At 29.6% G+C, this 18009-nt stretch overlaps 1 protein-coding gene across 1 annotated transcript in view; it reads left to right on the top strand.

The window, feature by feature from the left end:
- The first annotated feature begins 3472 nt into the window (after window positions 1–3472).
- The window catches only part of LOC111617874, a 33033-nt gene continuing 18496 nt past the window's right edge, over window positions 3473–18009 (top strand). Inside the window, exon 1 of the mRNA XM_023359206.1 lies at window positions 3473–3743. Within this exon, the coding sequence (XP_023214974.1) occupies window positions 3665–3743 (79 nt within the window). The 5' untranslated portion in view covers window positions 3473–3664. The remainder of the gene's footprint in view (window positions 3744–18009) is intronic.

The following is an 18009-nucleotide window of genomic DNA, read 5'->3' on the forward strand; positions in this document are numbered from 1 at the left end:
CACCAGAGGGAGCTGTCTAACTAATAACATTTGTCTGCCGAAAACGTAATCCATAGATAAATAAAATTAATTAATATTTGAATGAAAGAAATTGTTTTGTTAATTTTAACTTGTTTGATATTTTTAAAAAACAATTTTCCAATGAAAATTAATTTAAAAGGAAGAAAATAGGCGCGTTGTCTGGTGAAGTTCCTTTTATAAAGCTGGGTGAACAAGCCAATGATAAAGCCCGGTTCAAATGAAACGGAGTACGTCATTGGCTTGCTTACCAGATATGTTAAATCTTAATGAAATATTTTCAAAAGTTACTAGCTTACATAACATTCAAATATTTTTTAAACACTATATTTATCTTATATTATTTATATTATCGTTATATATTCTAAAAAAAGCTCCATTTCATAATTAATCATTGGTACTGTACGTTTGGTACTGTACATTAAACTTTGGTATCTTTTCTGCGTATAATTAATTGGTTAATACACATAAAACTAGTGGCACCATCTATTGTAATGTACTGTATTTAAAGATCTTTTACCGTATTCAATTATAAAAAATAACTATTGATTTATATACTGCTGTAATTTCCCCATTGAAATTATATATAGGGAAAAAGGGATTAGAACACGAACGTGGCCTTCTATCACGTAGGCCACGGGCTGCACCGGTGTAAAGCAAAATTTGCTAAAGCATTGCAATGGCTTAGATCTGGCGAAATTCCCCGACTCTACTCCATAGGGTCAATATTTAGAATCAAGTATTTAAATTTTATAATGAGTGGGAATTTATATGTTTATTGGACTACAATTTGATAAAATTGTAGCCCAATAAATCATTTCACAGTCACTAAAGCAATTGTGACCTTTTTAGAAGTGATATACAAATTTTGTTTGTTACTTGTAGGCTTACACGTATGCAATTTTGTATTAAAATGTAGTTTGATCAATCATTTTTTAAATGCACATTATGATTGCTTTTCACACTGGGGACCACAAAAATTGTTCCCAATTGGGTCCCGCACCTCTTAAGGTCGACTCTGTCCCAGGAGATATTTTTTTTTAATAGAAAACTGGCCCCTATTTAAGTGGTAATTAATGTGTGAGAGCGTATGTATGAGTTAAACGATTTTATTCGCCCATTTTGAAGCTTAATAACTCCTGTGCTTTCTGTTTAAAATTTCTGAAATTTTGCAGGGAGGTTTGTATGTTACATGCATTAATGCTATTAAATTTTGGTGGTTGAAGGTTGAGAGGTGGAAAGATTGAAAGGGTCGTGTGTTATCACTCGAGTGTGGTTCGACTTAATGAATATGTTATTCGTAATTAGCATGTACAATTTTTTCACGAAACTCACCTCCACCCTCAAATTTAAGTTTTTTTTCCCCCGTTTTATAATAATAATATAAAAATTTAAATACCGTAATAACTCGTGTACAATTTGTATCCTTCCTGAATTAATGTAGGTCATAGCTTAAAGTAATTACTTATCGAGTTTTTATAAGAGCTTTTATATTTTTTTATGTTTACAACGCAAGACGACTGAACGACTTACGACAAACCATGCGTATACTGCATAATTTAATTAAATAAAGCGGATTTGTGGAGGAACCGGAATCGGATCCGGTCTAGAATCTCACTGGTTCATTTTTTTTACGCTTTGTTTACAATAAAAATCCAACGATTAGTGATCTCACTATTTTAAGTTACATTAACCATTAAATATAAAAGTATAAAACAATACAAGCAACAATATAACATATTGTGGTACTGTATAGTACATACTATTTACTGTGATACATACTTTATTGTGATATTTACTGTGATACATACATACATACATACTATTGTTATATGTAATTATGGCATTAGTGATACAAAGATGCTATATTATAACTTTGAGAATGTACTATTACAATTGTTTATACGCACGTGGACGATTTTCCGAGGGGGATGCCTTCCTGAAGGAATTTCTACAGGAAACTGGCCCTGTTTAGGTTCGGTTATATTCGTATTCGTACGGAAACGTGATGCATAGGGGATCTGCCGAGGAGAATGCCTTCCGGTAGGTCTTTTATGGAAAACTGGCTTCAGTGGCGTACCGTAGTGGGGGCGGCAGGGGCGGCCCGCCCCGGGCGGCACTTTTTAGGGGGCGGCAAAATTACCTTTCAGGGGCGGCAAAATTTCACAATAAATAATAATAATATCTTGTAAAAACTTGAAAGATCCTAATCTATACTTGCATCGCGCCTACAATAGTGCTTTCGTCCGGATAGTCCGGGAATCGGCTCGCCGTCCGGGTGAAGTAGTAATTTTTTCATCCGAGGAAATCCTGCGAAACCTGTTGACCTTTTCTTTTCTTTTTCTTTTATTTTTTATTTTTTGCTCGTACGATTCATTCGCGTTCATATACACCACTAATATCCAATAGAACTATTTTAAACAGGTCGCTGCACTACCACCGAATTTTTCATTGCTTGTTCTGTGACAAAACTGAATTTTGGCTATTTAAATTGAAATACCTAAATAAAGGGGAGCCGAAATTTTCCTCCGCCCCGGGCGGCTGACACCCACGGTACGCCACTGTACTGACTGGCTTTAGTGTTATTAACGTGAAGAAAACGTTACTAACATGGTACCTAACTCATTGGCGAACGCTATCCCAAGACAAAATAGAAATATTCAGTAGATTTATCCACTCGGCACTCCTGTTTAGGTATTACATATATAAAGAAAACCCGAAAACTCCACGTAACCAGTCCGTTGATAATGCACAAATCCCCGAATAATGTTTAGTAGTTTTATCCACTCGCCTACAGTTACAATTATACGTGACAATATCAGCTGTATTGTCATACGTAATAGTGAAATGTATGGCTACCTAATCAAGCGTGTTATTTATCAATATCATTCATTTTATAATTTTGTCATTTAAATAAAACACCGAAAACCGAAACCTCTAAATAAATAACGAAAATATAGAGTTTACAGTTATTATATACTCTACAAATAATTTCGTCATTTATTTAAATCCCATTATAAAACATCGGTTTAAAAATGCATCAAGCAATAAAAGAGTAATACAAAAAATTCAAAAAATTTTTGGACTATTTCCATCTGCCGAATATAAATATTTCGTATGACAATAAAATTAAAAAAAAAAGTAAAATATTTGTGTATTTTAGAATCTAGATCGCTGCGATTTCCAACAGTGACCTTTATTCTAAATATAAATTCCTTGCCAACGCTACTTATCTTCTTATACTTTTAATTAATTAATAAATTTTCGTTTCCGAATCGTCCTTAAAATATTCAAACGAAAAATAAAACGTACACAAATTTAATTATTTATTTTTTACACAAAGTAATAATATTTAGTGTTTAAAATACAGTATGACTTCACAGATTAAGGCCATTGACGTAGTACAGTAAAGGCTAATTTATACCAACAGATGGCGCTGTTTATTTACTCATGCGCAATATGTTTTAGAATGTAATCGGCCATTAAGTGGTAAGCGATAGTGTTGATCAGAATGTAGATTATCAATAAATTAAAGGAGAAAATCAATAGAAATAAGTAAATTATCCAGTGTATCGGAATGTAAGCTTCGATTATATTACAATATGACATTAAATATTTATACCGAGAGAAGGTAAATTGCGATCGAATGCTACAAACTGGAGAGATGAATTCTGTAGTATTTGTCATATTTTTGCTTATATCTAAAAGCGTGGAAGGGAAAGCAGGTAAATAATTGCTTATTTTCTAACTAATTGCTTACTTATTTAACATTAAGTAATCACTTTCTACCTGGTTTCATTCACAGATTTTGAATCAATATAATTTTGTTTTTTATGTTGCTGAAGTGATTTTATCATGTTTTTAAGTTAAATATCTCACAGATATATTCGTCAGATACTTAATAAACACTGCTGCGAGCAGTAGGTGCGGTTGCAGCAGTTAAAGAGACTGCGGCGGTACGATTAGTTGGGACCTTGTCGCAGTCATAAACTGTACCCCGGGAGAGAAAAAGTCAAAGGAACAGTACCTCTATATGCGACCCTTTGCAGGATAGGCCCCCCGAAATCTGGTCGCTTCCCGATCGCGTGGCTTTGCTAAGACTCGCGTTTAACTATTTTGTCCGTGTGAATGTGGTGTTAGCATGGAGAATAGGTAGTATACTGGTTTGTGGTAAAAACTCACCGTTGGAGGTGAATATCTAGGGAAGGGTCACGTGTACGGGTGTTGTTCCTTCGAAATTTTTGCTTGTATTGGCGGGTGGTAAATTCCTTGGTGCTTTTCCGTTAACTTGGACGCCATTCGATTCAATTACAATGAATATGTTTATACACATGTGTATGAACATATTCATTATAATGTTAAATGTGTGAATTACAAAATAAAATATAGATTTCGCTAAAAATAGTAGTAAAAATGACTGGTGCCCAGTTAAAGAAAAAGTACCTCATTTGGAGTTTGCATATTACTATGGTTGTTGCGTGTTCCCAGTCTAGTCTTATACTGGAAAATGTCAGTTTATTACAAAACAAAATGGAAAAAGTTACGGATTTGTTTAATTTTTTTCCAAGTTAGCTCATCGTAAAATAATAACCAACTATAATTTACGCATAATTGTCGTACTGATATTTACAATACTATACTTACTGATAAGTAAATATGTAAATAAAATAAGCAACTATAGAAAATATAGGTTATTAAAAATAGCACTGTTAAATTTTGCCCGAAATTTAAATTCCAGTACCAGTAAATCTACTGGCTTGTGACAAATTTGAATACTGGTAATTCTACTTGGCCGATAATATTTTTATATCTGTTTCTATATATGTGATTGTAAAGTACCGGATAGTTTATTTTAAATTACTTTTATTACGTTATCACGTGTTCGAGTTATATGAAATTACACGATTAGGATTTTGTTATAATTTGTTTCTATTTTGAATATAATTTAGAAAATAAAATAAAACTAGAACTTGTAACTGTATTAATAAATCATAAAATTTTTTAATATTAAAATCACTAGTAATTACTTTTATAGGTTAAAATTTATTTCTGGCTTAAGAATTGATATCGTAAAAGTGATTTTATAGCTTTACAGGATTGTAAATCATTAAGATTTAAAATTATAAATATCAAATACAGGCTATTAAAAAAGTTATTTCCTTTACCTAAGTATTCAACCTTATTCAATGAAAAGACGTTCTTTATTATAGTATTAAATTTTGTTACATTAAGAACATTTAGCTTTTTATTTTTTTATAAAATAGAAATTGAATTTTGAAACTCAAAATGTTTAAAAGTAGAGAGCAACTGGAAAAAATTAAGTCATGCATTTGACATACATTAACTATGCCCGTAAGGTATGAAACTTTAATAGGGATCACAAAAGTCATGGTAAAGGAAGTATTGATAATGATAATAAATATTTTACTAATTTTATTAAATTCTCTTTATTATAATAAAACTAATTATACTATACTATTACTCCCTGTAATAATACTTAGTATTCTAAATTTGCATAATTATTTAATAAAATATATTCTAATACTATATATTGAATAACATTTAAGTCTTGGCGGAATAAGAACAATACATTGAAAACAGAAGACTAACAGATAATATTTTAAACTAATATTATATGAAACGTTTAGTGGGTTGAACAGACCTATTAATTTCCACTGTTATCCATCTGCCTGTCTATTGTTCTCTATTTATCTTGAAAATGGAGTTACTTAGATGAAAATTCAAACCAGATACAGAAAGCTTAGTGCTAGAGGCCGCAATTAATTTTTAAATTAAAATATGATTAAAAATTGCAGCCTGGCGATGTCACGATAAGTAATTAAGATTTTTTTTTAATATTGTGTTACATTTCATATTTGTATCAGTGTTTTTATTAGCTGATATTTTAATCATCAGACTATCATTAAAATTTTATCAATGTAAGTAAACAAAATTATCAACTTATTTGATATTTAAAGTAAAATAGATATTTTGGAAATAAATAAATCAACTTAATGCAGATAACACTTTACAGTATCTGAACCATAAATATCCATACAATAATCATTATTTAGAAAGCATTTTAATATACGAAGTGATTTCAGAATTTTTACTTATCTTTTTCGACTTGTATAAAGTAATGAATTGCAATTAATTATTTAAATTGGTAATTCAGATTGTCTTACAAATATTTTTAAGATTATTATAATAAAATTTAAGTACAGAATATAATTGTAGCAAATATAAAATGAAATTCAAGTAGTAATAAAGTAATTAAAGGTAATAGACTTGTGCTAAAAAAAACTAATAACTATTAATTTTTGGCCTATATCTCAGGAACTACTCATCAGAACATCATGAAACTATAAGCAGAACCTTGTAACTTTTATGCAGTGAAAACAACTGGAAAGCAAAAATTTAATTAAATTACATCAAAACCAAAAACAAAAAGAAAAAATATTAAGTTTTGTTTTGCACAGTAATGATTAATATGGTGTGTGGGTGCTTTCTGCATATATACACACTGTACAACAGTTGCTCATGCTACTTATAAAATCTATTGACTCTCAGGAGCAAAGTCTGTTATTGAACATCATCATCATAAAGTTCCTAGAGTGCTCTTGGTGGAGGCTGAGAAAATGCAGCTCCACCAAGAACTGTTTTTCATCTGATCTGCAGTAAATTTCACTAGTCTACAGAAAAATATTTCATTGTACTGATGCTAGTGCAGTTAATTATGGGTGACATTTAAATAGTAATCTACAATTACTGTACGTACTTTGTTACATACAATAACTCTAGATTACTATTTGAAAGTCACCTGTAATCAACTGCATCAACGTCAATACGGTCAAATATTTTTCCATAGACTTGTGAAATTTTTTTGCAGACTGGCACCAGTTTATGAAGCAGAGTTTAGCTCTAGAGCAGAGTTTCCCAACTGGCCGTTGGGAAACTCTGCTCTAGAGCATTTCTCACATTCTCTATGGGATTTATATCCAGCAATTTTGCTGGCCATCCCTTGCAACTAATATTGTCACTGTCAAAAAACCCTACCAGGAGTGTAGCCTGTATGTGTGAGCACTATCATCCATGAAAATGAAGTCTGCACCCACAGTATCTCAGAAAAATCTTGTATTGAATTCCAAAACCTTGTCTCTGTACTTTTATGGTACTATATTGGGATTCTTGCCCTCTTCACATTCTGTTGTGATGAGAAACGTTTTGTAGACTACCTGGACTCATCTGTGGATTGGACAATTATGCTTGTCTTTTGGATATGAGTGTATGAACAAAAATTTTATATGAGCAATTTAGTTATTATTATTTTAAAGCTCTAAATTTTATTAAGGCAGTCTTTTCTTGTATTATAGGTTAAGTTTTTGACAAATTTATTATATTATTAATTATATCCAAATTAAGAACTTTGTCAGTGATTTGAAAATGTTAGGTTATCTGCTTGTAAAAATAATTTTTTCCCCCATAAAACTTGTTTATTCTTTTCAAGTGTTTTCATGAAAAGCTATGGGGCTAATTACCATTTATAAATATTATTATGTTCTGAAAGCTTTCATTTAAACATACTACAATTTAATAATCAGTTACTAGTACTTTAATTTACTAGTCAAATTTTATTTGTTTTTTCTATAAGTACTGGTATTTAATTACCAGAATTTATAAATTTAATTAGTGTTTCATGAATACATATGATTTTTAATCAAACTGAAAGATTAGGAATATTTGATTAGTAGGCCTGTGAAAATTAAGCAGCAGAGTAAACAAATTTATGTTAGTTTGTTTAGTAAGTGTTTAAAAATAATTACATCCTTCATTAAACTGTGGATACTTTTGATAAGAACAAATAATTTTTAAGAGATAGATATTGTACGTAGAAGATAATTAAGCAGTTTTAAAATCATTGGATGTTGAATTTGAAAACTAATAAAATTATTTATTTTTTAAAAAGTTAGTAAATAGTCTCTATAGAGGTGTCTCTACTACTAAATAATCATTAGTCCCACAAAAAAAGAATATTTAACAAGCAAAATAAAATTACAATAAAATACATTAAGAAAACAATTGGTAAAATATATATCTATACAGTCTATAATACTCGGGTGAATTCTCTGGGCTTGCTTAGCATATGCCGCATGCTTAAGAGAAAGTTTTGACTGTCAATATACTTTTTATATGAGAACAAATATGCCAATAATAATGTGTAAACTCTCTTATCAGTTGTGTTTGCTTTTACATTGATAGCTATTGGCTAGTCATTTTAAATCAGCGTGATGCTTGTGGGAACTCAATCACTTGCTCGTGTGGAGGTTTGCCACAGCAAATAAGTGTGCGTGCATGACGTCATTCGAAGCATTTAACGTGGCCAGATTGTATCGAAAGCTTGCGGTACCCAGTCAGCATACATATATTGTGTACAGGGGCATCTACATAGAGATTAATAGTCACGGACCCAGAAAATTTAAATTATCATCATAAATTTTTAATACTTTTTCATTATAATATATTTCATGTGTAGGTATAATGGGCCTTATAATAGTCCATGCTTTTTTATTCACACCAAATAATGATTCTGCCTATTGTTTGGTGCTAGAGATAGGCCTATTATTCTTATTACAACTTTCAGCATGCCCAAAAATTTTGGAAAGGATTTGCCCATGATAATACTGGATATGTAAAGAAATATTCATAATATATAAACAACTCCACTAATCCAATTACTTTAATTAAAACGAGATGATCTATCAAGTCTTTGGGGCTATAATTTGGCAGATCATCTGTTTTAATATTCATAATAATATAATTTTAAAAAATGTAACAAATATAATTAATGTACAGGATACAAAAATCTTTTCTCAACTGTTTTAAGTAATTGCATTTATGTTTTAAATTTAGGAATGTAAACTAAATTTTACTAATTTTAAAAATAATTCAAGTCACTAAAGATAAAACTAAAGAATTAGTTTAAAATGTAATCTGAAGATAGGAAGTAATTTTGTAGTGTTTTGATTTGATCTGGTGGCTTTTTGAATAATGAATTGAACATTCAGTGATTTAGAAATCAATATTTTATATATGTGTACAGGTATACCTCAAGTTACATCGTTCATGATTATACGTCGTTTGTCAAAAAATATATGGAAAAATAAACGTCAAGTTCAAGTCATTTTATTCGACTTTACGTCTGTTTGCCACATATATTGAAGTTGTAATATCACTAGAAAAGAGTTAAAGTACATAAAATCATATTAAAATATGTACATTTACAGTAAATGTTAATGTAATCATCATAAATCCTAGAGAACAAAACATGAAAATATCTGTGTTTCTGTGTTGTCGTCTTATTTAGGGGTCTTTAATATTGGTGTTTTCCACAGTAGCTCCAATATCTACCATTTGGTGTCGTCGTCAGAACCATTCGATATTGGTAAATTTAATATAAATTAGTTTATTTTCTACTGTCGCAAGATAATTTTAATAACTATTTGTTACTTAACCTTACAAAATCATCTTATTTTATAATGTCTTATAGCAAACCACATTCACAAATAAAGAGTGCACGATGTACTGTAAACATCGCCAAATTGTAAACATGTACCTTTACAAGTACATACTGTACGCATATGAATTCGTAAATTTAGATTACTTTTTCTGTACTATATTAAAAACTAAAATTTCTTTGTTTGTAAGCTTAAAATAGATTCTTATTAACCATATATTATTAAAAATGCATTTATAAATAAAATAAAGAACTGGGAATGGTTATTTGTGGTTTAGCCTGGTGACAAGTAAATTCGACTTACGTCATTTTTCGACTTAAGTTGCCTCTCCTGGAACCAATTACCGACATAAGGCGAGGTATACCTGTATATAGATTAATCCATTCCAAAATCCCAAAATATACTTAAAAACCATTTTAACTGGAATATAATACACGTTTAACAAGAAGTTTACAAGCCTAGCATGCATAAATTATAAAATAAAAATAAATGCAAAGAAATGAGAAAGTTTACAGTGAAATTTAACAAAGTTGTGCTCTATATATATATTATATAAAATGTAACATTTGAGAATGTGTTAAAATGAGGTGTTTTATTTTAGCCCTGTTTCCAATTTATGACATAATATATTTGAAACAAGCAGTAAACTGATATTTATGAGAACAGAATATTTTAATCACGAGTGCAACGAGATTTGAAATTCCCACAAGCTTTTATTAGATGGTTTATAGGTTGCAGTCTTCTTTCTCTTCATTTAATTCACACTGTGTTTGTTCATTAGGGGTAGTTCTATTCTTTCTAACACAGTTGTGCAGTTTTTCTCTATGTTATAAATGCTCTATCAGCAATTATAATTTTATTAATTGAAAGGTGATTTTATTTTACTTGTTTTCTGCTTAGTCTTAACTATCTAACTTTTGTTTTCTTGCCATTAAATAAAAGAATGTTTGATAACTTACATACTTATTTCTTTTATCTTGGTGAATAACCTAATCAACACTTTTGTTTATTTTATTTAGAATCATTGTTCATAGATAAATACGTATTCTGTAGTAAAGTAGAGTCTTGATAACCCGGCAGTCTGGATAACTCGGCCACACCCTGGCAGGGCAAAAAAATCCTTAGTTAATTAATTTTCATTATAGACAAGATTTATGCCTCATAAAGTATTTTTCTGAGGTCTGTCTTATCAGGTAAATTACCGTACACAGTGTATTCATTAATTTTCATTTTCATGTAGTAAAGGCTCTATGCCTTTATAAAGGACATACTTTTCCTTTGTTTAAGGGTATTTGGGCAGTTTATTCTCTGTTGTATTCTCAAGTAAACAATACATACAAGTACAGTACAGTATTTTCTGAGGAAACACTCATACTTATTTTTTTAACCCCATTCCCGATAACCTGGCATTTTCACAAACTCGGCCACCCTTCGGTCCACATTAGGCCGAGTTTTCGAGACTCTACTGTACTAATGTTATATACCAGAATAAGATACAAATTTTGATTAAGAAATAATAGACAAGCTTGTTTCTACTTACAAGATTTCAATTGACAAGAGGTTCAGGAACAAGTATGCTTGTATGTCAGTATTACACTGTATGTAATTGATATTATTTTATTTTTTCAATAGATAAAACAAAACTTAACTCTTGGATCTGTTAAAGCTGTTTAACATCATTATATAAATTGATTTATGTACATTTAATATATTTGCTAGAACAAGTACTGTTAACGGTAGGCAATGTTTGAATAGAATATAAACATATGTAGTTAAAAGATTGTTTTGACTTTCTAATCTGAAGAGAGAAACATTAATTAAGGAATCACATAAACTTCATTATTAGAATCATACTTTGTAGGCATCAAATTTAGTAAAAAAAATCGAACTGAAACGATAGAGAATTTAATTGGCTAATAAGTTATATGATAATTTGATTCTCTCTGGCTTATCCACCTCAATAAAAGTTATATAATGTTTTTTACTGCTTCAGTCTGTTTTTATGCTTACTCTCTCAATAAGTCTGAACGTATTTATTAGAACTGCACATTCTTATGCTAACTTTTTATAATATCTAATGCCCTGTGTGGAGACAAGCAGTATCAGCTTGTCCGTATCAAAACTGACCTGTAAATGAATATCCTATTACATTTATGACAGCACAAAATGAGTACAATCTGCCTTTGAAAACATGCATCATTCTAAGCAATCTTATATCTTGTGAACCGAATGCATGTAAAGCAAAATAATTAAATTACATAAAGTACAAAATAATATACTTGTATATGCTAACATACACATAATTTTATTTGTAACTTAAATGGTCTGGCTTCACACATTTCAAATGTTTATTCTAGAATCTTTTTTTTTTTTTCAAATTACTGTTTTGTTCAATATTAACTTACATAATGTACAGTAATTGTTTTAAAGATTATTTTCTGTTAAATTTTATAACTATGTTGATTTGGATTTTTAGAATGATATGAATGTATGATCTAATTGTTACACTGTTTATTTTAATATAATTGTTTTCCTAAGTGGTGATCCTTAAGTGTTGTTGTTGACCTTGTGTATTTTTTTGTTTTCTGCCATATACTATGCTCTTGTTTTAGAGAATAAAGAGTTTAATGTTGCAGGAACTATTCGGATAGTGTGACGTTAGTTTAATGTTGCTTATTTGATATTATGTACAATGAGAAATGACAGAATTTGGTAAATTCTGACAGTCTTAACACTACTTATTGATTTCAATCACTTCAGTAAGGTTATTAACTTGTATTATAAAAAATTATTTGATGTTTTTCCTCTTGTGTATGTTGTTTCTTTAACTTGAGTTTTATAAGGAATGATTCCAAAAAGCTTTGATACTCTAAATTTGTGTTTAATATAAAATTTCTAATAAAGATAAATATATATACAAAATTTTATTAAATAAAAATTGGTTCTTTAAGTAGATTGGTGTTATAAATATTCAAAATGATACACTTTTTTTTTTGCTTTAAATTTGAAAGCTTAATTTAAATTCTGTAAATGCTGTTCAGACTTCATAAGGCATGATTCTTTGCGTGTAAAATTTAAAATGTGTTTTGAGATTTTGTTAAGAGGTTATAAAATAATGAATAAAACAGTTGTAATGTTTGCCTTTGTAATTTATGAAACCGCATTTATTCTGTTCCAGTTTGGAAAGTTCAATTCTGGACAAACTAATAGGAGATTTTTAACAGAATGACAGTATAGATATTCAATATAATTAAATCTAAAACCGCTTTTATTTTTTGAATTAAAGCCTATTAAAGCTAATTTTTAATTAGCAGAATTTGATCTGAAGGTACGAAAGTATACCACCATTTAGTATAAAGAGTAATAATTAGATATTTGTTAATGATTTATAAAATTCTAAAAGACAAGATTTATCCAGAGTGGGACTTTAATTAATCAAGTAATGGCAAACTTCTGACCCATATGACGTTTTCAAGGTATTATAAATTATAAAAAGATATTTGATAGATTTCAAAACTTTGCATATGTAAAGTGAAAGCAGAGTCTGTTATAAAAAGTTTTAAAGGCCACCAATTATGAACTTCAGAGAGAAAAAAAATTATAATCAAATAAATGGCAGCAGATTTTGCATTAAATGAAATATTTGTTTCTGTTAAAATCACAATAGAGAGATTGGGGCCAATGTTTTCATCGCAAAAATGTGTAATTCGGACGTTCAGTGCCACCTCCCTGTAAGCCTAGAAGTTTGACAATGGCGTTTGAAACGTCAGTGGAATCACACTCGACATTCCACATGCCATTGTCAAACTTCTAGGCTTACAGGGAGGCAGCACTGAACGTCCGACATACACATTTTTTCAATGAAAATGTCAGCCTCAACCTTACTATTGTTTTCTTTATACTTAGTAGAGTTTATTGTTATTTTTATCATACAGATTAAAAATTAAATAAAGTAAAATTTGTAAGGTTTTTTTTATTTTTACTCAAATTAAATGTTTGATTTGTCATTTGAAGTTACTAAATTTTGAATTCAATTTTGACTCACTCTCGGTAAAAGAATTGCTGTAATCCGTAAATCCTACATACTGGACAAGCATTTTACCAACCACTCTATTCATACTTATATAGCCAAAAGGACTGGCGAGAACACACTATTATATTGTGTGCGCTTTGTATGAATAAAGTGCAGCTGACTATATACTATATGAAAGATCTATAGACATTAACTAATCTCAGTTGATATAGCAAGGTCATATATATATGATTATATTAGTTTTAAATTGATCAATGATAACTAAATTTGTAAAATGCTTAACCGGATACAGGTCCCTGNATACTATATGAAAGATCTATAGACATTAACTAATCTCAGTTGATATAGCAAGGTCATATATATATGATTATAGTAGTTTTAAATTGATCCATGATAACTAAATTTGTAAAATGCTTAACCGGATACAGGTCCCTGAATGTGGCCGAAAATGTTTGTTTATTAAATTGTTACCGCTTAAAAGTGTGAGAAAGGTGTGCATTTTCTTTATTATGTGATAGTTCCAGTTTACAGATTCAAGCAGTTCTTAGAGACTAATGCTTTTAATAATAATTTTCTATAATTACTACATAGTGCCTAACAGAAAATTAAGTAATTTGCATTATTTAATTAGTAGGATTTGTTTGCATTCTTCATATTAAATTTTTGTAGAAAGAAATGAAGTGATTTCACAATAATTATTTTCTTTCCTTGGTTTTATTGTTTGTTAATACTTCCATAACGTATAGCATATGGTAAATCTTTTGCCAGATCTTTTATTTTTATTGATTTTAAAATTTAATTAAATCGTTTTAATTTTTTAATAAATTTTACAATCAAGCAGGTAATAACAGATAATGCAATTTGTTTTCATTTAATTCAATAGTCTTTGGATAGAAGTCTTCTTAATTTAATGATTTTTCAAAATGAAATTTCTCAATTTTTATGTAGAAACACTTGAAGTGAAATACTTGTTTAGTAATTATTACTTGACAGTATTAACATATAACTCTATATAATTTCACATAAAACTGTTTGTTCGATAATAACTAGTTATATGGATTGGTAGTTAAAGTTTTTTCAGCTTGCTGTATATTTTCTAATATAATTCTTCAGAATTTATTAGCAAAGGTTAGGTATGTTTAATATCATAAAGAATTAATTTTATTCATTAGTAGTAAATCATGTTTTTACATAATTTTCAAACAGAAATAATTATATAAAGTTACAAAAATAGTAGAAGTTGTATTTAATAACAAACTGTTTTGTATTTTTATATACAATACACCACTGAATTTCAGGCACCTTTTGTTCCAAATTCTTTCCAGATTAACAGTTTTTCCAGACTAATTGTGATCATTTATAATAATAATAATGCATCAACACCTCTCAAACTTATTATCAATAATTATACACTTCCCATGTGTCTAAAGTATATTATGGACTGTTAGAAACTTAAACTGAATAAATATTAAATATAAATTATGTTTGACAATGCTACTGACTCTTTCATCTCTTAGAAGTCATAGATAGGGTTAAATTTAAGCAAAATAAATTAAGAATATCAGAAAATTGCGACATCATCACCAACAAGTACAGTATAAATAATGTAAATAAATGCCCTACACTCAATACCATCTATGACCACCCTGTATAATAGTCTGGCGGCTGCAGGAATTTTAAGTTTGCTCTCTTAATTTTGTCTGAATTAAAGGAGGTGCCTGAAAATTTAGTGGCGTACCTGTGTTTAATAAGAAATTATCATGGATGTAAGACCATTTAAAGTATTGGCTCATTTTAGAGAATATGAAGTTAATTGTTAATGGTATCAGGACTGTTGACTGTGTCAAGTTGTTAATTATTAAGGTAGTTAATCTGAGAAAGGGTTAATAAAATACAGAGGAAATTATACATTTTAATTTAGTAATTATTACTTATTTACTGAATTTTAATTGATTTGATAACGGAGTTATGATGGATCCACATAGAAAACAAGTAAAACAGCAAAACCGTACTTGGGACAAAACTATGTCTCGGAGACAGAATCACTTTGATGTTCAAGGCAGGTCTCGTTCTCATTTTCCTTTCTTCTTTGATATTGCTGCTTTTGGGTGCAATCGTTAAAACTTCGCCTGCCTTGGCCGCGAGGTCATCCACAAGCCATTTTTGGTGAATGTTCTGTCGGTAAAAATTTACTAAGAAACTGATAATTTACTTAATTTGTATTGGCAGCGCGATATTTACAATAGCGTTGATATATAATATAAATCCAAGATCACATGGCTGTCGACTCGAAATGTCAATTAACGTGAAGTGAAAAAATGTCTCTTCTACCTTGTTCCTGATGTCCACGTTGACCTCAACCACGTGTTCTGTGTCTTTTGTTCTGTTGTTAAAAATTTACTAAAAAACTGATAATTTACTTAATTTGTATCGGCAGAGTGATATTTGCAACAGTGTCAATATATAATATAAAACCAAGATTAGCACGAATCAAAAGGTAGTAAAAAGATGTCTCGTGCAGGCTCCCTCAGTCCTAAGGTCAGAGTTCACTTCTTAGAATGACTGTGGGTGGTACTGTCCCCTACCTGACTTCGGTGGGGTGAGGTGGCTGTTTTGCCTGTTTGTAGAAGGTTACCATTTTGGATTTTATTTTGACTCGATTCTAGGTCCTCTGACTACCTACGAGTCTGGATTTTTTTATGCGCAAACGATTTGGACACCTAATACTCTGTGCCAAATATCAACTCTCTACATATACTCCTTCATACCTCTATGCTGATAATATTAAGTGACAGTACGATTTTATAAAGAAGATATAGTCTTGTCAATTACATATGATATGTAGTATCATAATTTTCTAACTGTTTATATAGAGTTAAATTATATATATTTATTTTTCTTTGTATTTGGTACAATATAATTCAAATACTAGATAATAAAATCATTATTATTTAGTACATTAATTATAAATATATGCATGTGACTTGCTTTCAATATAAACATTCTCAATAAAGAACAGTGCTATTAAATATAAATTATTATAAATTAGAAAGTTGATCATTTTTTAATTATAGTCAATTTCTTGTTATAAATTGTATCTAAGCATATTATAAATTTGAAATTCTTGTTTATGTAGGAAAACAAACTGGATGTACAAGTAAAAAAGTAATAAATATGTCTTCTGAAATTCTAGTAATTCAAATTTACTTAATACAAATGTCTTTTTGGCCATGTCTAAAGGCCTTTCTTGTGTCCTTCTTCATCGTACAACCCGAGGAAAGATGAAAATGTTTGTTTTGAACAAATTTGAATTGCTGAATTTTGAAATCTGTATTCATTACTGAAATTCTTGTTATCCTTGAATGCAATCAAGTACTAATTAATTTATGACATTTAACTGTTTATATATAGTGGAATGCAGTCATAAATTTAAATTTTACACAATTACCATTTCACAAGTTTCATTTTGTAAGTTGGAATTTGATCAAAATTTTTTAAACCCACTTTAAAAAAATTAATTTTTAAAATCGTAAAGAGCTAATGTTGTGTTAATGAAATGCAGACCAAAGTTTTCAAAAATATAAAATTTGAATCTTGGTTTTAAAATGAGGAATTCAAGATATAACTAACTTTACTCTGATTATAATATGTGAAGATATATGATATAGCAGGGTTAATATATTTGCACTTACAAGGAGAACTTCACTACATGCAAGTTGCATAATACTTAGTACTAACATTTATATGATAGTTAAACACACACTGTTTACATATCTGGAAGGATATTTTTCTATGGTCAATACTTCTATTTCTTTTATAAGATAGGAACTTGCTTGCTTGTTAGACTGCTATCTGAAGAAAGTAAAACACAGATTATTTTGTGAGCGGAGTGAAGATGTTAAGCCATTTAAGTGATGTAATTGCATTATGACAAAACGTGTTGCATCACAGGTTGGCGAGAAAATCTGAAATCGGGTATTAAAATTTGCAGCTTTTAAAGAAAGAAAAAATAAATATTATTATAAAAGAAACCACACTTCTGTACACAAGTTTTAATTGAAATAGATTCAGCTACAAAATTCAAGTTGGTAGCATTTTATTGTACAGTACATATATTTGTTACGGTTCATTGCTAAAAAACTGTATTAATTTAAACAAATTGAAGGCAAAGCGATTTATCGGTGCAAAGAAAAGCATAAGTGCTTGCTAGCAATCGCATGGCCGAGGACACCAGCACGTTTCATCATAATGCAGTGATGTCACTGCTAATCAGCTTTACACCTTCACTCTGTTTAACAGATAGTCCATGCTTTACTTTCTTGTGAAAAAATATTGACCATAGAGAAATATCTTCCTAGATAGGTAAATAGTATATGTTTAACTACCGTATAAATGTTAGTACTGAATATTACACGACTTGCATGTAGTGACGTTTTCCTTGTT

The sequence above is a fragment of the Centruroides sculpturatus genome, unplaced genomic scaffold (genome assembly GCF_000671375.1).
Source record: "Centruroides sculpturatus isolate CEXI.00-Female unplaced genomic scaffold, Cexi_2.0 scaffold173, whole genome shotgun sequence".
Taxonomy (NCBI): domain Eukaryota; kingdom Metazoa; phylum Arthropoda; class Arachnida; order Scorpiones; family Buthidae; genus Centruroides; species Centruroides sculpturatus.